Below are 21,008 nucleotides of genomic sequence, written 5' to 3' on the forward strand. Positions count from 1 at the left end.
AGCGCTACTAGACGTACGCAGTGCTGTACATTTGAACATGAAGAGACAGTCCCTGCTCGAAAGAGCTTACAATCTAATTAGGACAGACAAACAGGACAAATACGAGATAAGGACAAAGATTCTAGAATCCCAAAGAGTGGCAAGGTTCCGGAATCCCAAAGACTAGAACTACTTATCATTTCTAAAGCGCTACTAGACGTACGCAGCGCTGTACACTTGAACATGAAGAGACAGTCCCTGCTTGACAGAGCTTACAATCTAATTAGGACAAACGAGATATGGGAATATTAATTTATTATCCAATTTATTACTCAGGAACCTTCACACAATACCATAATGTATTCTTCTTAACCATGTACGTATGCACATGTCTATATATACACCATGATCTGTTCCATTTATGTTATGTTACATGTTTGTTACCATATATGTATGCACCTTAACACAATACTATTTGTAATTCTGTTACCCAGAAATGGCAACTACCATTACGGCAAATGTAAGCCACATTGAGCCTGCAAATTGGTGGGAAAATGTGGGATACAAATGCTACAAATAAGTACATTAAAGTGAGGATGATAAAATAAGTGTTCTGAACAAGGGTTAGGAGTTAAAAAGCAGCATTAAAAAGGTGGGCTTCTAGCTTAGATTTGAAGACGGCCAGAGATGGAGCTTGACCCACTGGCTCAGGAAGTCTATTCCAGGCATATGGTGCAGGAAGATAAAAGGAACGGAGTCTGGAGTTAGCAGTGGAGGAGAAGGGTGCAGATAAGAGAGATTTACCCAATGAACAGAGTTCCCGGGAAGGAATGTAGGGAGAGATAAGAGTGGAGAGGTACTGAGGAGCTGCAGAGTGAATGCACTTACAGTTCAAACTCCTCTTATTGACCTATATGTGGAAACAGGAAGCCAGTGAAGTGACTTGAGGAGAGGGCTAATATGAGCATAACGACCCTGGTGGAATATTAATTGTGCAGCAGAATTTTGAACAGATTGAAGAGGAGAGAGATGGCTAAGTGGGAGGCCTGTGAGAAGCAAGTTGCAATAGTCTAAGCGAGAGGTGATGAGTGTGGATGAGGGTTCTGGTAGTGTGCTCAGAAAGGAAAGGGCGAATTTTGGTGATAGAGAAAGAAACAGGTTTTAGCAGTCTGTTGAATATGTGCAGAGAGGGAGGAGTCGCAGATGACCCCATCCTTGGCCACCTTTAAATCTAGACTGAAAGCCCACCTCTTCAACATTGCTTTTGACTCGTAACCACTTCTAACCACTCGCCTCCACCTACCCTCCTCTCTTCCTTCCCGTCCACATTAATTGATTTGATTTCTTTATTTTTTTGTCTATTAGATTGTAAGCTCTTTGAGCAGGGACTGTCTTTCTTCTATGTTTGTGCAGCCCTGCGTATGCCTTGTAGCGCTATAGAAATGCTAAATACTACTACTACTACTACTATTTAGCATTTCTATAGCGCTACAAGGCATACGCAGCGCTGCACAAACATAGAAGAAAGACAGTCCCTGCTCAAAGAGCTTACAATCTAATAGACAAAAAATAAAGTATCAAATCAATTAATGTGAACGGGAAGGAAGAGAGGAGGGTAGGTGGAGGCGAGTGGTTACAAGTCAAAAGCAATGTTAAAGAGGTGGGCTTTCAGTCTAGATTTAAAGGTGGCCAAGGATGGGGCAAGACGTAGGGGCTCAGGAAGTTTATTCCAGGCGTAGGGTGCAGCGAGACAGAAGGCGCGAAGTCTGGAGTTGGCAGTAGTGGAGAAGGGAACAGATAAGAAGGATTTATCCATGGAGCGGAGTGCACGGGAAGGGGTGTAGGGAAGGACGAGTGTGGAGAGATACTGGGGAGCAGCAGAGTGAATACATTTATAGGTTAGTAGAAGAAGTTTGAACAGGATGCGAAAACGGATAGGGAGCCAGTGAAGGGTCTTGAGGAGAGGGGTAGTATGAGTAAAGCGACCCTGGCGGAAGATGATACGGGCAGTAGTAGTAGTACCCCAAGGTTACCCCAAGGTTACGAGCTGATGAGACAGGAAGGATGTGTTTTATCCACAGAAATAGAGAATGGGGGAGGAGGAGAGGTTGGTTTAGGGGGAAAGATAAGCTCAATCTTGGTCATGTTTAGTTTCAGATGGCGCTGAGACATCCAGGCAGCAATGTCAGACAGGCAGGCTGATACTTTGGCCTGGATTTCGGCTGAGATTTCTGGTGTGGAGAGGTAGATCTGGGAGTCATCAGCATAAAGATGATACTGAAAATCATGGGATGAGATCAGAGTACCAAGGGAAGAAGTATAGATGGAGAAAAGAAGAGGTCCCAGGACAGATCCCTGAGGTACACCAACTGACCGTGGGATAGAGGTAGAGGAAGAAGCACTAGAGTATACACTAAAGGTATGCTGGGAGAGAATAGAAGAAAACCAGGAAAGAACAGAGCCTTGAAATCCAAGTGAGGACAGCGTATCAAGGAGTAGGCTGTGATCAACAGTGTCAAAAGCAGCAGATAGATCGAGAAGGATGAGGATAGAATAGAGACCTTTGGATCTGGCCAGGAACAGATCATTGGAGACTTTAGCAAGCGCTGTTTCAGTTGAATGAAGGGGGCGAAAGCCAGATTGAAGTGGATCAAGAATAGCTTGAGATGAAAGAAAGTCAAGGCGATGGCGGTGAACAGCACATTCAAGTATCTTGGAAAGGAAAGGGAGGAGGGAGATGAGGCGATAGTTGGAAGGACAGGTAGGGTCCAATGAAGGTTTTTAAGGAGTGGTGTGACTATGGCATGTTTGAAGGCATCAGGAACAGTTGCAGTGGACAGTGAAAGATTGAGGATATGACAGATAAAAGGGATGATAGTAGGGGAGAGAGTGTGAAGTAGATGGGTGGGAATAGGATCAGAGGAACAGGTAGTTAGTTTTGAGGAGGAAAGATGTGTAGGTTCCTCTTCAGTGATTTCAGAAAAGGAGGCAGGGGTTGGAGGGTTAAGAGAATGGACTAAGGGAAGGAGAGTTGCAGGTGACCTGGTTGAGAATTCAAGTTTAATCTTGTGAACCTTATGAAAGTACTCAGCCAGAGTCTGGGGGAAAAGTGAAGGGGGGGTTGGAGGTGAAGGCACTTTGAGGAGAGTTCAGTGTGGCAAAGAGACGTTGAGGGTTTGAGCCAAGAGAATTTGTCAACTGGATGTAATAGTCCTGTTTGGCAAGTAAAAGAGCAAAAAAGTACCTCATGAATGACTCCAGAGGAAATTGGAGAGTCATGGGATAGGAGGTAGTGTTCTATTGTGGATTAAAAACTGGTTAAGAGAGAGAAAACAGAGTAGGGTTAAATGGTCAGTCTCAATGGAGAAGGGTAGATAGTGGGGTTCCCCAGGGGTCTGTGCTGGGACTGTTCCTTTTTAACATATTTTTAAATGACTTAGAGATGGGAATAACTAGTGAGGTAATTAAATGTTGTTCAAAATTATTAAATTACAAGAAGACCTTACGTGACTGGGCATCCAAATGGCAGATGACATTTATTGTGAGCAAGTGCAAAGTGATGCATCTGGAAAAGTGGAACCTGAACTCAGTGGCATACCGTGGGGGGGGGGGGGGGGGGAGGCGGTCCGTCTGGGGTGCATGCCACTGGGGGGGGTGCCACGCGCTGGTCAGCATCGTTCGTTTCCATGCTCCCTCTGCCCCGGAACAGGGAGTAACCTGTTCTGGGGCAGAGGGAGCATGGAAACTAACGACGCTGACCGGCGCGCAGCACCCCCCCAGCGGCGTGCACCCGGGGGTGAGAGGGTTCTTTCGCCGGGGGGGGGGGGGGCGCTGCACCCGGGGGGGGGGCATCAGCGATCCGCCCCGGGTGTCAGCGCCCCTAGGAACACCACTGCCCGAACTATAGCTACGTGATGCAAGGTTCCACATTAGGAGTCACCGCCCAGGAAAAGGATCGTGGTGTCATCACTGATATGTTGAAACCCTCTGCTCAATGTGCAGCGGCAGCTAAGAGAGCAAATAGAATCCTAGGAATTAGGAAAGGAATGGAAAACAAAAATGAGAATGATATAATGCCTTTGTTTTGCTGTGGTGCGACCGCACCTTGAATACTGTGTGCAGTTCTAGTCATCACATGTCAGAAAAGATATAGCAGAATTAGAAAAGGTACAGAGAAGGGCGATGAAAATGCTGAAGGGGATGGGACGACTTCCCTATGAGGAAAGGCTAAAGCTTGGAGAAAAGGCGGCTGAGGGGAAATGTGATATAGGTCTATAAAATAATGAGTGACGTGGAAGAGGTAGACATGAAGAATCGTTGTTTACTCTTTCCAAAAATACTGGGCCTAGGGGGCATACAAAAGCTATAAAAAGTCATTTAAAATGAATTGGGAGAAAATATTTCTTCACTCAAGTAATTCAACCCTAGAATTCGTTGCCAGAGAATGTGGTAAAAGCAGTTTCTAAAAAGTTCATAAGCCATTATTAAGATGGACTTGGGGAAAATCCGCTGCTTTATTTCTGGGATAAGCAGTATAAAATGTATTGTACTGTTTTGGGATCTTGTGGGATACTGGGCATGATGGACCTTTGGTCCGTCCCAGTATGGCGATGCTTATGTTCTTGCATTGACTTTCAATGTTTGGATATTTTGAAACCACTTAGATTATATCCTGATTTGTGCCTTTAAAGCCTTCATTTTAGAAGATTCCTATTCAGCCTGCAACTGAAATCTAATTCGTTGCCAGAGAATGTGGTTAAGGCGGTTAGCTTAGCGGAGTTTAAAAAAGGTTTGGACGGCTTCCTTAAGGAAAAGTCCATAGACCATTATTAAGTGGACTTGTGGAAAATCCACTATTTCTGGGATAAGCAGCATAAAATGTATTGTACTGTTTTGGGATCTTGTGGGATACTGGGCATGATGGACCTTTGGTCCGTCCCAGTATGGCGATGCTTATGTTCTTGCATTGACTTTCAATGTTTGGATATTTTGAAACCACTTAGATTATATCCTGATTTGTGCCTTTAAAGCCTTCATTTTAGAAGATTCCTATTCAGCCTGCAACTGAAATCTAATTCGTTGCCAGAGAATGTGGTTAAGGCGGTTAGCTTAGCGGAGTTTAAAAAAGGTTTGGACGGCTTCCTTAAGGAAAAGTCCATAGACCATTATTAAGTGGACTTGTGGAAAATCCACTATTTCTGGGATAAGCAGCATAAAATGTATTGTACTGTTTTGGGATCTTGTGGGATACTGGGCATGATGGACCTTTGGTCCGTCCCAGTATGGCGATGCTTATGTTCTTGCATTGACTTTCAATGTTTGGATATTTTGAAACCACTTAGATTATATCCTGATTTGTGCCTTTAAAGCCTTCATTTTAGAAGATTCCTATTCAGCCTGCAACTGAAATCTAATTCGTTGCCAGAGAATGTGGTTAAGGCGGTTAGCTTAGCGGAGTTTAAAAAAGGTTTGGACGGCTTCCTTAAGGAAAAGTCCATAGACCATTATTAAGTGGACTTGTGGAAAATCCACTATTTCTGGGATAAGCAGCATAAAATGTATTGTACTGTTTTGGGATCTTGTGGGATACTGGGCATGATGGACCTTTGGTCCGTCCCAGTATGGCGATGCTTATGTTCTTGCATTGACTTTCAATGTTTGGATATTTTGAAACCACTTAGATTATATCCTGATTTGTGCCTTTAAAGCCTTCATTTTAGAAGATTCCTATTCAGCCTGCAACTGAAATCTAATTCGTTGCCAGAGAATGTGGTTAAGGCGGTTAGCTTAGCGGAGTTTAAAAAAGGTTTGGACGGCTTCCTTAAGGAAAAGTCCATAGACCATTATTAAGTGGACTTGTGGAAAATCCACTATTTCTGGGATAAGCAGCATAAAATGTATTGTACTGTTTTGGGATCTTGTGGGATACTGGGCATGATGGACCTTTGGTCCGTCCCAGTATGGCGATGCTTATGTTCTTGCATTGACTTTCAATGTTTGGATATTTTGAAACCACTTAGATTATATCCTGATTTGTGCCTTTAAAGCCTTCATTTAGAAGATTCCTATTCAGCCTGCAACTGAAATCTAATTCGTTGCCAGAGAATGTGGTTAAGGCGGTTAGCTTAGCGGAGTTTAAAAAAGGTTTGGACGGCTTCCTTAAGGAAAAGTCCATAGACCATTATTAAGTGGACTTGTGGAAAATCCACTATTTCTGGGATAAGCAGCATAAAATGTATTGTACTGTTTTGGGATCTTGTGGGATACTGGGCATGATGGACCTTTGGTCCGTCCCAGTATGGCGATGCTTATGTTCTTGCATTGACTTTCAATGTTTGGATATTTTGAAACCACTTAGATTATATCCTGATTTGTGCCTTTAAAGCCTTCATTTTAAAAGATTCCTATTCAGCCTGCAACTGAAATCTAATTCGTTGCCAGAGAATGTGGTTAAGGCGGTTAGCTTAGCGGAGTTTAAAAAAGGTTTGGACGGCTTCCTTAAGGAAAAGTCCATAGACCATTATTAAGTGGACTTGTGGAAAATCCACTATTTCTGGGATAAGCAGCATAAAATGTATTGTACTGTTTTGGGATCTTGTGGGATACTGGGCATGATGGACCTTTGGTCCGTCCCAGTATGGCGATGCTTATGTTCTTGCATTGACTTTCAATGTTTGGATATTTTGAAACCACTTAGATTATATCCTGATTTGTGCCTTTAAAGCCTTCATTTTAGAAGATTCCTATTCAGCCTGCAACTGAAATCTAATTCGTTGCCAGAGAATGTGGTTAAGGCGGTTAGCTTAGCGGAGTTTAAAAAAGGTTTGGACGGCTTCCTTAAGGAAAAGTCCATAGACCATTATTAAGTGGACTTGTGGAAAATCCACTATTTCTGGGATAAGCAGCATAAAATGTATTGTACTGTTTTGGGATCTTGTGGGATACTGGGCATGATGGACCTTTGGTCCGTCCCAGTATGGCGATGCTTATGTTCTTGCATTGACTTTCAATGTTTGGATATTTTGAAACCACTTAGATTATATCCTGATTTGTGCCTTTAAAGCCTTCATTTTAGAAGATTCCTATTCAGCCTGCAACTGAAATCTAATTCGTTGCCAGAGAATGTGGTTAAGGCGGTTAGCTTAGCGGAGTTTAAAAAAGGTTTGGACGGCTTCCTTAAGGAAAAGTCCATAGACCATTATTAAGTGGACTTGTGGAAAATCCACTATTTCTGGGATAAGCAGCATAAAATGTATTGTACTGTTTTGGGATCTTGCCAGGTATTTATGACCTGGATTGGCCACTGTTGGAAACAGGATGCTGGGCTTGATGGACCTTTGGTCTTTCCCAGTATGGTGATACTTATGTACTTATGTAATTACCTTGGTCTGTTTCTTTGTATATTATTTTTTTGTTACATTTGTACCCTGTGCTTTCCCACTCATGGCAGGCTCAATGCGGCTTACATGGGGCAATGGAGGGTTAAGTGACTTGCCCAGAGTCACAAGGAGCTGCCTGTGCCTGAAGAGGGAATTGAACTCAGTTCCTCAGGACCAGAATATGACCTCATTGTTCAAATTATACTTTAAAAATTCTACGAAGCCCTTTTGTGGGTCAAGACTTTGGATATACTACTACTACTACTACTTAGCGTTTCTATAGCGCTGCTAGGGTTACGCAGCGCTGTACAATTTTAGACAAGGGGAAGGACAGTCCCTGCTCAAGAGAGCTTACAATCTAAAGGTAGTAAACTATGTAGTCAGTGTAGGTATCTGGAATGGGGAAGGTGGTTATGCGCCAAAAGCCAATATATCCTGATGTTACAAAAACTACTCAGGACAGAAGGAAATTATTTCTAACTATGAGAGAAGAAACCCGAGCACTTGGAGCCAGTTTTTTGTTGTCCTACCCATGCAAATGTTTAGTTAAATATTTGAATGCTAAATATGTTTTTTTTTGAACCACAACAGCTTAAATGTCTTAGAACAAAAAAAGCTTTCCAATGTGAATCCAGCTTAAGATAATAACGGTTAACATGGAAAATATTTGGGTAGATTAGAGTCAGGCCATTTTCTTTTATTTAACTTTCTTTTTAGATCTCTCTAATTAAACGACTAACCCCCCATATTTGTGGTCTAAGGAAGAGTAGCGTAATTTGATTTATAATTTTGGAGAGTGGGATATATCCACTCTTATATCTGTTTGCGTATATTTCTATCTATGTTTTTTCCTTATACAAGATGTTGATGCTTGTAAAATGTTTAAATAAATAAATAAATAATAATTAAAAAAAAAAAAAAAAACCCCAATATTCCATGCAGAACCCCAAAGAGTAGCAACATTCCATTCAGAATCCCAAGTACATAAGTATTGCCACACTGGGACAGACCAAAGGTCCATCAAGCCCAGCATCCTGTTTCCAACAGTGGCCAATCCAGGTCACAAGTACCTGGCAGAAACCCAAATAGTAGCAACATTCCATGTAGAATCTCCAATAGTAGCAACATTCCATGTAGAATCTCCAATAGTATCTATTTTATTTTTGTTACATTTGTACCCTGCGCTTTCCCACTCATGGCAGGCTCAATGCGGCTTACATGGGGCAATGGAGGGTTAAGTGACTTTCCCAGAGTCACAAGGAGCTGCCTGTGCCTGAAGTGGGAATCAAACTCAGTTCCTCAGGACCAAAGTCCACCACCCTAACCACTAGGCCACTCCTCCACTGTTGCTACTGTTTGAGATTCTACATGGAATGTTGCTATTCCACTAGCAACATTCCCTGTAGAAGTCGGCCCTTGCAGATCACCAATGTGCCCACGCAGGCTTCTGCTTCACGTACGTGCAGGACGTCAGACTCACAGAAACAGAAGCCTGCGCAGCCTTCTACATGGAATGTTGCTAGTGGAATAGCAACATTCCATGTAGAATCTCCAATAGTAGCAACATTCCATGTAGAATCTCCAATAGTAGCAACAGAACCTCAAATAGTAGCAACATTCCATGTAGAACCTCAAATAGTAGCAACATTCCATGTAGAATATCCAATAGTATCAATTTTATTTTTGTTACATTTGTACCCTGCGCTTTCCCACTCATGGCAGGCTCAATGCGGCTTACATGGGGCAATGGAGGGTTAAGTGACTTGCCCAGAGTCACAAGGAGCTGCCTGTGCCTGAACACTAATCAACACTATACTGATGTCTGCTTTAACCCTGTAAGCCACATTGAACCAAACTAATTTGGATAATTGTGGGATACAAATAGTGTGTTTAAATAAATAAAAAAATGATCATAAATGACATGAGCATGTGGAATCTCTGATTTCACTGATCCAAGTGCTCTTAATACAGGTAGGAAGGTTATGAACCAGTTTCCTTAAGCCAATAATCAGAGGCAGGAAGTTTTCATAAATCCAGGTGCAAGCACTTGTGAGAATCTCCAGGACATGTGAAGAGATTTAAGTCCTTAAATCCAAAACATCGCTTCCTACAGATTTGGAAGACCACAAAACCTCTCTTCACTTGTTCCCCTTCTACTCCTTGTTCGCATTAACTGGCAGGGTTTGAGCACAACAGCTGGAGGTGGGGGAGATTGGGGTTTGGCTGCAAGTGGGTCATGTCATACTGACATGCAAGTGTGCTGGAGAAACCTCTGGCAGAAGCCAGTGTCTGGCACAGGGAACAGAGCTGTCATAACCCATCAGCCATTGCCCTGGGAGGGTGCGGGAGCCCTCAGTCTTCACCTGGCATTCAGTGTTTGGCAGATGGAAGCTCAGTTGCTGGGAATTGCAGAAGGCTGGATATAGCTGCAGAATAGAACGGCAGGCAGCAGTAAAGTGGGTAAGTCCCATTTACCACTTGAAGGGACTAGGGCTGTTGCAAGCTGGAAATGTGATGGTGTGAACAGGGAAGGAAATACATTTTTAGCTCAGGTATGTTTCCTCAGTCTGCACCCCTCTTCTGGGAAAAGGTGTGCAGTAGAGAATGACACGGGGACAAAGCTTGTCCCCCGCCTCGTCCCTGTGGGTTCTGTCTTCATCTCTACCCCGTCCCCGCAGGTTCTGTCCCCTGCCTCTGTCCACATCTACAGAAGCCTCTAACGCTTATGATTTTATTTTTAAATCTTTTTATTAAAGTACAAAAAGGAACTGTATGCTGTGCAACTGTTCATTAATCACAAATAGAAAACCATAATAACGATCAGTTATAACTCCACTCACCAGAACCCTCTACCCTTCCAACCCTGACAATAGCTGACTTCTACTACCCCGAGGGATCCTAAACCACCCTGTTAAAATGTCCAGGGGTACAAAATATAACCCGTTCTGTATGCCCTATGAAGCACTGTTGTTCATCCACAGATTTAAAAAATCATAAGTTGTAAACCATCTCAGGAAGTATCCTGTTCCAGGGCAAAGGGAGCATGAAAACGAAGAGCCGACAGGCGCGCGGCACCCCCCCCCCCCTTGGTACGCCACTGCCGAAGCCAAATAAAGACCCCACCATGGTCTTGAATTTTAGGACCATATCTTTACTTAATTCTGATTATAAAATCTTTGCAAAACTTTTAGCAAATAGACTAATTAGAGTACTATCTAAACTCATTCATCCTAATCAAGTTGGTTTTATGCCCCAGCGATTAATAACAGATAATGCTCGTCGTTTTCACCATGTCTCTGTTCATGCCAAATTGAACCCAAACCCCATAATTGCTCTTATCTATTGATGCTGAAAAAGCGTTTGACAAAGTTGAATGTGATATCAAAGGATGGGTGTTCCTGAGGATTTGGGGAATAAAATTAAGACCTCATATCCTCCTATAGCACGAATCCTAGCTAATAATTTTCTCTCTGACTGTCCTACTTCAGAGAGGAACTCAGCAAGGATGTTCATTATCCCCTATGCTCTTCAATATTGCTTTAGAGCCTTTTTAATTGCTCGTAGATCCTCAGTGTTAGTTTCTGGAGTTCAAATAGGGTCACAGGAGATTAAGGTTTCTGCATATGCGGATTATATGCTTTTTCTAAAGAATCCTGACTGTTCTCTTGTTCACTTCTTTAAACTAGTGGAAGTCTATTCCGCCTTTTCAGGTTATAAAATTAATATTCAGAAAACTGAGATCTTACCACTTAATATGCATTCTTCTCCAAGTATTGCAGTCCCTTATGGGTTGAATTGGTTATCCAAAGGTATAAAGTACTTGGGTATTTAGTTAAACTCATCATTTTGAAGAAACCATTGAGAGTAATGCCGTCAACATCCTTGGTATAGTAGTGCAATCTCTTCTCAAATCTTGGTCTCCACTTCATCTCTCCTGGTGGAGTCGTTTAGATACTATTAAGATGATGATTGTGCCTAAAATTAACTTTATTCTAAGCATGATCCCTGTTCTGTTTACCAAACATATTTATAAACAGGTGGACAAATTTCTTGTCAATTTTTATGGGCAAATAAGACTCCGAAAATTGCACTTACCACACTCAAACATTTGAAGGGCAAAGCAGGGGGTCTTTTTTTTTTTTTTTTTTTTTTTCCCCCCCAGATTTTTTTTACATAGGTAGCGCTATAGAAATGATTTGTAGTAGTAACCATCGTGTTGCTTGTTGTAAAAATACTGAGTGACACTGAATATGCTCCAGTTTGGTTATAAATTGAGCAGGATCTTTGGAAACCATTTTGTGTCAATCAACATGTACCTTCCAGTATATTAGATACCTTACAAAATAATATAATTTCTTCTTCCGTTTTGTCTTTTACAGTTAGACAAACTAATGGGCATTCCATATGCTCTCAATATTTATTCAATGGTTTGGAATAATCTGACAATTTTAATAAATAAAAGAACCTATTCTTTGGAAGGAATGGATGAATAAAGGAATTTGGTCTCTTGATCAGATCTTGCTTGATAATAAATTAAAATCTTTCTCAATGCTACACACACAATTTGGTTTGTATTCCAATCAACATTATCGGTGGTTACTGTTACAACACTATGGTGTCCACCCGTTATCCCAGTTCATTTTGTACTATCCAACCTTCCATATATCAGTTTATCATCACAGTTCACCAGAAAGGGGGTGTGGCATCTCAACTTTATTCATTTCTAATTCAATCAACTTTAAAGGAAAAGATCGGTCTGCATTCAGTATAAATGATTTAGAGATGGGAGTAACTAGCGAGGTAATTAAATTTGCTGATGACACAAAGTTATTCAAAGTCGTTAACTCGCGACAGGATTGTGAAAAATTACAAGAGGACCTTACAAGACTGGGCGGCTAAATGGCAGATGACGTTTAATGTGAGCAAGTGCAAGGTGATGCATGTGGGAAAAAAGAACCCGAATTATAGCTACGTCATGCAAGGTTCCACATTAGGAGTTACGGACCAAGAAAGGGATCTGGGTGTCGTCGTCGATAACACGCTGAAACCTTCTGCTCAGTGTGCTGCTGCGGCTAAGAAAGCGAATAGAATGTTGGGTATTATTAGGAAAGGTATGGAAAACAGGTGTGAGGATGTTATAATGCTGTTGTATCGCTCCATGGTGCGACCGCACCTTGAGTATTGTGTTCAATTCTGGTCGCCGCATCTCAAGAAAGATATAGTAGAATTGGAAAAGGTGCAGCGAAGGGTGTCTAAAATGATAGCGGGGATGGGACGACTTCCCTAATGAAGAAAGACTAAGGAGGCTAGGGCTATTCAGCTTGGAGAAGAGACGGCTGAGGGGAGACATGATAGAGGTATATAAAATAATGAATGGAGTGGAACAGGTGGATGTGAAGCGTCTGTTCACGCTTTCCAAAAATACTAGGACTAGGGGGCATGCGATTAAACTACAGTGTAGTAAATTTAAAACCGGAGAAAATTTTTCTTCACCCAACGTGTAATTGAACTCTGGAATTCGTTGCCGGAGAAAGTGGTGAAGGTGGTTAGCTTAGAGTTTAAAAAGGGGTTGGACGGTTTCCTAAAGGACAAGTCCATAAACCGCTACTAAACGGACTTGGAAAAATCCAAAATCCCAGGAATAACATGTATAGAATGTTTGTACGTTTGGGAAGCTCGCCAGGTGCTCTTGGCCTGGATTGGCCGCTGTCATGGACAAGATGCTGGGCTCGATGGACCCTTGGTCTTTTCCCAGTATGGCATTACTTATGTACTTATGTACATTGTTCATTTACTGACCATCAATGGAACACTTTTTGGGCTAAAACAAGCAAACCCATTGCTTCATCAACCTTCCTTCAATCTTTTTCCTGCATTAGAGTCTTATGGACTCAAAAAAAAATGAAGGTTGCAGGTTTGTTGAACGATAATTTGTGTTGGTCAAGTAAGGAACATCAAGGGACTCTTCTCAATTTACTCTTTTGAATGCTATAATACTAACCGATTTTGGATCAAAGTATGGCAAATTCTCTCCTCTCTATTTAATTTCACTGACATCTAACTCCTTCCAAGATATTTGGGTCAGTAACATTGGATCACTCCTTTGGATGGGTGATTCTAAACTTTTTGACACGTTGATAGCAATAACTCATATTATCCAACTGGAAGAATAATTCACAACTTAATATGCATTTTTGGTGGAATAATGTTTTACAAATTCATAAATATTGTACTGCCAAGATTGGTCATTTCCAGATGTCTCATCATAGTTTGGTTAATATTGCAGCAATATTTGGAATCAAATTCTACTAGTTAGCCATCTGAGCACAATATTGATTCCCCTTTTTCCCCTCTGTCCCTGGTCTTTCCTTTTAAGTTATTTCTTTTTCTACAACTTCCATTTTTGTATACTTTGAATTTTTCAACTTTGACAGTAATTTAGTTATGTTTGTTATCCTTTGGTTCTTCTAATGGAATGGAAGTTTACTATATTCTGTACTGTATTTGGATGGATGTTATATTTAAAAATTAATAAAAAATAATGGAATAGGATTACAGGGCTCTACTTAACAGTTCAGTACTAACACAGCCAAATGGACTTTTGCACTTTCCTCCACACAGCACTGGGGTGACCATGATGCTAAGCTCAGACGGTCTTGGATAAGGTCATCTCTGCACCTGGGAGCGGTCTCTGCCCCTTTAGCCAATAATTTTGGGGCGTGTCCCCTGATCTGGTGACTAATATTTGGCTACTTGTATGCTTGAACATGGGCACCAGTGAATGAGTTTGTAACCTGCATCCCAGGACTTATCCATTATCTTGGCTTGTCACCGAGTCATCGGAAAATTACCAGACGGGCATCGCTCCTTGTCCACAGGGTGCGGACTGTGCTGCTAGCTCTGCCCCTGTTTCAAGCAAGGTGAATTTGGAATAACTTTATTAAAACATTAACTGATGACATTATTTTCTCACTTATACACAACTGATAACTATTTGACGAAGGATGGCTAATAAGTTATCTAGAAAACATACACAAGGGGTAGCAAACTTTCAAATTATCCCCCAAAAAGCATGAAGCATGCAATTTTCTAACCAGGGCATCGCATTCCCAGAGGCCCCACTGCAGTCTTGGCATTTCCCTCCCGCTCCCTGCATCAGCCGTCATAGCGGTCTCCTGTTATAACTGCCTTTCGGATCCCTGCAGCACCTGCCTTCTTCAGTGCATGCCTCCAGCTGCATCAGTGAGGTAAACACACTCTTCAGTGGCCCGGAAGCTTTCTCTGCTGCAATTTCCTGTCCCGTATAGACGGGACGCTGCAACGGAGAGCTTCCAGGCAGGGGTGTAGCTATGTGGGGCCTCGGGGGCATGGGCCCTCGTAGATTTGGCCCTTGCCCTCCACCACCACCGCCAACCCTCCTCCGCTGCCACCGTTGGGTACCTTTGCTGGCGGGGGTCCCCAACCACCGCCAGCCGAAGTCCTCTTCTCCAGCGCAGCCGCGTTGCTGATCTGCAAGGGCAGGCTTCTGTTTCTGTGAGTCTGACGTCCTGCAGAAACAGAAGCCTGTCCTTGCAGTGCAGCAACGCGACTGCGCAGGCTCTTCCTGTGCAGGACGTCACTCACAGAAACGGACGGTGGTGGCGGGGGTGGGTTGGTGGCGGCGGGAAGAGGGGGTTGAAAGGTTTGGCACTGGGGGGGGGGGTCAAAGGTGGTGGTGGCAGCAGGGAGGTCAAAAATGGCAAGGGGTTTAAAAATGGCAGGGGGTGGCCGGCGCCGCCGGGGGGGGGGGGGTGCTAAAATGTGTCCCCTCACCTCGGGCTCTGGCCCCCCCACCCGCCAAAGTCTGGCTACGCCCCTGCTTCCAGGGCCCCCGAAGGCAGTGTGTTTACCTCACTGACGCTGCTGGTGGCCCAGAAAATTGAAGGAGCAGGAACTAAGGGAGCGGGTAGAGAGCTGAAGGCGGTTAGATTGAGACGGCCGCTGAAGCCCATGAGGGTGGTCTCGCTTTCCCTCTCCTCCACGCACCCCTCATCCCCCTTGGGCAAATCTGCGCTCCTCTGTCCACGTTGTCATTCTTTATCGTTGGTAGCATTTTTTAATTGGACCTCGCTTATTTTCAAAGATGCCAGCTTGTGTAGCATTCGGATGTACGTAAGCTGTCCCCAAGGACTTTAGGGCTCACTTTACATGAGTGCAAGCAGCTTTCTGAACAGAGGCCCAGGCTTTGGCACTGGTGGATATCCACAAAGTAGCCATATGGTTATGATTGAACAACCTTCCTGAGCCCTTACGCCAAGCCCCCTCCCTGCCCGTCTTCAAGTCTTTGCTTAAAGCCCACCTCTTCAATGCTGCGTTCGGCACCTAACCCTTACCGTTCAGTGAATCCAGACTGCCCCAATTTGACTGCCCCTATCGGACCGACCGTTCACTTGTCTATTAGGTTGTAAGCTCTTTGAGCAGGGACTGTCTCTCTTTGTTAAATTGTACAGCGCTGCGTAACCCTAGTAGCGCTCTAGAAATGTTAAGTAGTAGTAGTAATAAAGCGTTACAAGTTGGATGTGTTGGTCAAGGGGTCGGCTGCCTTCTGCAAAATAGTCATTCAAGGGGCCTTGTTTTCTCTCTTCCCAGTGAAGGACTACAGTGGTACGTCATGCTGGTGTGGGCTGACTTGGCTGGATGACAAGCAAGGTATAATTTTATTCATACTTGTTTTCTGCAGTACTTGGAATGGAGGAGAGCTCAACTCCTTGTGAATTTGGAGAATGAAAATATGATCCTTATTAGTTCTACAGAGGTCTCTGGTGGCTTCTATTTATATCTGAGTGCAATACTGAAAGATTCTACCAGGCATCACACTTCATGGGTGTCACTGGAAAGTTGTATCTGCAGCTCTGTCTCTGACAGGAAAGGATACAACCTGCTGGTTTAGCAAGATTCAAAGAGAGGAAATAACAGAGATGAATAATTTTCCCATTTTTAAATTTTTTTCCTAATTGATGATGTAGCTCAAAACTACATCTCCAAAATGCAAGTGATTAGACAAACATTTCTTCAGGTATATTAGTGAAAGGAGGCAGACTAAAAATGGAATTGTGAGACTGAAAGATGCTGCGAACCGCTATGTGGATAATGGTGAAGGAAAAGCAAATTTGCTAAATAGATACTTTTGGTCTGTTTTCACTGAAGAAAATCCTGGAGAAGGACTATGATTGATTTGGCAAAAGTACATATGAGAATCAGTGGCATAGCTACGTGGGGCCAGGGGGGCCTGGGCCCCTGTAGATTTGGCCCTAGACCCCCCCCTCCGCCGTCACCCCACAGTCGCCTGCCTTTTCTGGCGGGGATCCCAACCCCCGCCAGCCGAGGTCCTCATCTTTTTGCAAAAGGCTTCCTTCTGTTGCTGACGTCCTGCAGGACATCAGACTCACAGAACGAAGCCTTTTGCGAGAAGAGGACCAGCAAAGGTAGGCGGCGGCGGGAGGGGTGTCGAGAGGGTTGTCGGCAGGGGCAAAGTCAGCAATGGCGGGGGGGGGGGGGGGGGGGGGGTTGATGGCGCCGGGGGGAGGCTAAAATGTGCCCTCTCACTGGCTCTGGACCCTCCTCCCGCCGAAGTCTGGCTACGCCCCTGATGAAAATGGAGCGGATATAGCACTGTTCACAGAAGAGAGTGTGTATGAACAACTTGAAAATCTAAACATAGTAACATAGTAGATGACGGCAGAAAAAGACCTGCACGGTCCATCCAGTCTGCCCAACAAGAAACTCATATGTGCTACTTTTTGTGTATACCCTACTTTGATTTGTACCTGTGCTCTTCAGGGCACAGACCGTATAAGTCTGCCCAGCACTATCCCCGCCTCCCAACCACCTGCCCCTCCTCCCAACCACTGGCTCTGGCACAGACCGTATAAGTCTGCCCCGCCTCCCACCACCGGCTCTGCCACCCGATCTCGACTAAGCTCCTGAGGATCCATTCCTTCTGCACAGGATTCCTTTATGCTTAATCCATGCATGTTTGAATTCCGTTGCTGTTTTCATTTCCACCACTTCCCGCGGGGAATGAAAACATTAATCTACAATGCTTCATAGCTTTTGGGGTAACTTCAGTGAAACAGATTATTGCTCACCACTGGGAGCAGAATGGGTGACCTTGGGGCGGGAGGTCAGAGAAATAATGAGACATGTCATATGCAAATTACTACTTTCTGAAGAGACAGATCTAAAACCAACCATAAGATTTGGGACCCGTTTATTAAAAGATAGTAGCAGTAAAGGGGGGAAGGGACAGGAGGTAATATTTATTTTTTAATTAATTTATTTGGTTCATTTGCTATACTGAAACTTGATCCCGTACAGGCGACTAAGTAGTTTACACAATTCAAAATAAAAATTCATGCCAGAGCTGATGCCGGGAAGGACTGGGGAAGGGGATAGGCAGTAAGACCGGGAAACAGAGGGAGGGGAGTAGAAGGGATGGGGCAGGATCAGAGACTAGTCATCATGAATAAACCATATCAAAAGTGTCAGAAAAAAGATAAGACCAAGAGAGCCTTAAACGACCAGAGAGGCATAGGTGATCTAAGGGTGGGGGGGGGGGGGGAAGCAAGTTCCAGAGCTTAGGCCTTAGATAGCTGAAAGCAGAATCCCAAGAAAGTGAAAGGTGCAAAGCCAAGGGTAAAGGGGCAGAAAGGAGGTTGTCTGTGGAAGAGCGGAGACTGCGGGCAGGACAGTATGGGATGAGCAATTTATTCAAGTAAGCTGGGGCAGTAGGGGGAGTGGCATTTTGGGCAGACACAGGAGCCAGTGCTCAAGACGGAGGAGTCGAAACAATGTGTGCAGAGAACAAGTTTGACAGCGGTTTATCAAATTAGTTGAAGGCATTTAATAGAAGTGAGCAGTAGACCAGTGTATAAAGAATTGCAGTAATCAATACAAGAGCAAATTAGAGATGACAGGAATGGACAAACAGAACAGATGCGGTGCAGAGAGAAGAAAGAGAAGCAGACAAGTCAATTTGAGCCCTGAAAGTGAGCTTAGAGTCAAAGATAACATCTAAAATCCTTTCAGAGTGCCTATGTGTCAAGTAGAAGAAAGTTAGGGGGGAGTGAGGGCTGGAAAATACTATGCCTCGATATTCAGACCTCTGGAGACAGCTGGGCTGTCTCCCGTGGTTGGCACTAAACCCAGATATTCAATGCCAGCCAGTTTCCGGTGGCGGCACTGAATATCCAGTTTAACTTTGGCTGGTCCGATTTTAACCTGGAAACAGGATACTGGGCTAGATGGACTGTTGGTCTGACCCAGTATGGTTATTCTTATGTTCTTATATTCTAAGTAGGGCTGTTCACAGATTACAATTTCACATCGCATGACCCATGCCAATTAAAAACTTTTAATCGCATGACTGATTGCATAAAGTGTCCCCCTCACATTTTCACCTGTATAGTCAGGGGTGTGCTGGTAAATTTTTAACAGGCTTTCTCCAGATGTAGCCAGCTCTGCAGTTGGAAGGGCCAAGGGTGACGGGGGAGCAACACTTGCCTCTCTCTCTCTCCTCCCTCCCTTCGTGCGGGCACGCTAGGCATACCTTTGCTGGCAGCCAATAAATGGACTGCCACCACTCCCAACGTCTTGCTCTGAGCAGCATGCTGAAACTTCTCACACATGCTGGAGAAGTCCCCAGCCTGCTGCTCAGAGCTGGAAACAAGGAGCGGGGAACAGCAGCAGTCTATTTACTTGGCTGACAGGGCTCAGCATCCCCACCAGCAAAGTAAAAGAGAATTCAGCAGGGGGCCCAAGCCCACATTTTGGGAGCCAGTTGTTAAAGTAGCCATGGAGGGCCCTACTTTAACAACCGGCTCCCAAAATTCTTAAAAACTTAACAACCGGCTCTTGCGAGCCCTTTGAGAGCCTGCTCCAGCACACTACTGTGTATAGTGCAAAATACAGACTGCAGATGAAAATTCTCCAAACTGACATATTGCACTTCAGTTACTAAACGGAAAATATCATTTCCTTTGTTGTCCGGTGATTTTATTTTTCTAATCATCTTATTCCCGGTCTCTGGTTCTGTTCTTCTGTGCTCTGAACTCTATATACAGGGCCTCCTCTCTCACTATTTCTTTTCTCTCCTCCTCTCTTCTTCACTTCTACTACTACTTAACATTTCTAGAGAGCTACTAGGGTTACGCAGCGCTGCACAGTGTAACAAAGAGAGACAGTCCCTGCTCAAAGAGCTTACAATCTAATAGACAAGTGAACGGTCGGTCCGATAGGGGCAGTCAAATTGGGGCAGTCTGGATTCACTGAACGGTAAGGGTTAGGTGCCGAACGCAACATTGAAGAGGTGGGCTTTAAGCAAAGACTTGAAGACGGGCAGGGAGGGGGCTTGGCGTAAGGGCTCAGGAAGGTTGTTCCAAGCATAGGGTGAGGCGAGGCAGAATGAGCGGAGCCTGCAGTTGGCGGTGGTGAAGGGTACAGAGAGGAGGGATTTATCCTGTGAACATCTTTCACATTCAACTTTCTCCCATTTTTCTTCCTCCTTTATCTGTCTTGTTTCTACCCCTTCCCTTCCCCTTCATCCATGGGCTCTATCTCCTGTCTCTTTCCCTCCCCTCCATGGGCATCATCTTCTCCGGTCTCTCATCCTCTCTTCTCGCTTTCCCTTCCTCTCTATGGGCACCATCTCATCTCATTTACCCTTCCCCCTGGAGCTCCTGCAGCCTTTTCTCTCTAGCTGTGCTGCATTCTCTCCTAACCCCCCCCCCCCCCCCCACCACACCATCAGCCTTTTCTTTTCTTTCCTACCACCCTGTGATTCTCTGACTCTTCCTCCTTCCTGCATATATTATTCTCTTCAACCGCTGTCCCCCTCCCTCCCCGATGCTCCTGCAGCTTGCTCTCTCCTCTCCACTGCACACCAGAGCCCCCCCTCTCTAGAATCCAGAATCCGACTCCTTTCATCAGAGTAGGTGGGATGTTAGAGATGGAGGGCTCCGGTTACAGAGAGGAGTGGAGAAGCATGTGCTTAATGCCACAGTGTGTACAAGGCAAGTTTGTAGGGTGGTGAGGCAGGATGAGATGCCAGAGAGCGGAGTGGCAGGAGAGAAAAGGCTGCTGGTGTATGGCAACGGGTAGGAGAGAACAAGCTGAAGGAGCAACGAGGCGGGGGTGGAGCAGTGGTCGGAGAGAGCAGCGTGACGTGTTTAATCGTGTTAAAATTATTAGTACAAGCTAAAACTTTTAACATGTTAATTGCGTTAAAACGCATTAAATGAATGGCCCTAATTCTAAGACATCCAAATCACCAATTGTGCAGGTCTAAATGTGCCCCCTCACCTCTGGCTATGGACCCCCCTCCCGCCGAAGTCCGGCTACGCCCCTGATGAAAATGGAGCGGATATAGCACTGTTCACAGAAGAGTGTGTATGAACAACTTGAAAATCTAAAGGTGAACAAAGTCATGGGACCGGACGGGATCCACCCCAGGATATTGAGGGAGCTCAGAGAGGTTCTGGCAGGTCCTCTTAAAGATTTGTTTAATATATCCTTGCAGACTGGAGAGGTTCTGAAGGATTGGAGAACGGCAGAGGTGGTGATAGGGAAGAAGCTGGAAACTACAGGCCGGTAAGCCTCACTTCGGTTATTGGA

General features: G+C 44.3%; 1 protein-coding gene across 5 annotated transcripts in view; it reads left to right on the top strand.

Moving 5' to 3' along the window:
* The window catches only part of LOC115462790 (long-chain-fatty-acid--CoA ligase ACSBG2-like), a 130,095-nt gene that overhangs the window by 15,004 nt on the left and 94,083 nt on the right, over window positions 1-21,008 (top strand). For 2 of the 5 annotated variants that reach the window (XM_030192791.1, XM_030192793.1), the window contains exon 4: window positions 15,987-16,046. The exons of 1 other annotated variant lie outside the window; for it this stretch is intronic. In XM_030192791.1, the coding sequence (XP_030048651.1) occupies window positions 15,987-16,046 (60 nt within the window). Of the gene's footprint in view, window positions 1-9,731; window positions 9,819-15,986; window positions 16,047-21,008 lie in introns of those variants that run through there. 2 more of the 5 variants (XM_030192794.1, XM_030192795.1) reach the window with 2 other exon arrangements.

Source organism: Microcaecilia unicolor, chromosome 2 (genome assembly GCF_901765095.1).
Source record: "Microcaecilia unicolor chromosome 2, aMicUni1.1, whole genome shotgun sequence".
Classification (NCBI taxonomy): domain Eukaryota; kingdom Metazoa; phylum Chordata; class Amphibia; order Gymnophiona; family Siphonopidae; genus Microcaecilia; species Microcaecilia unicolor.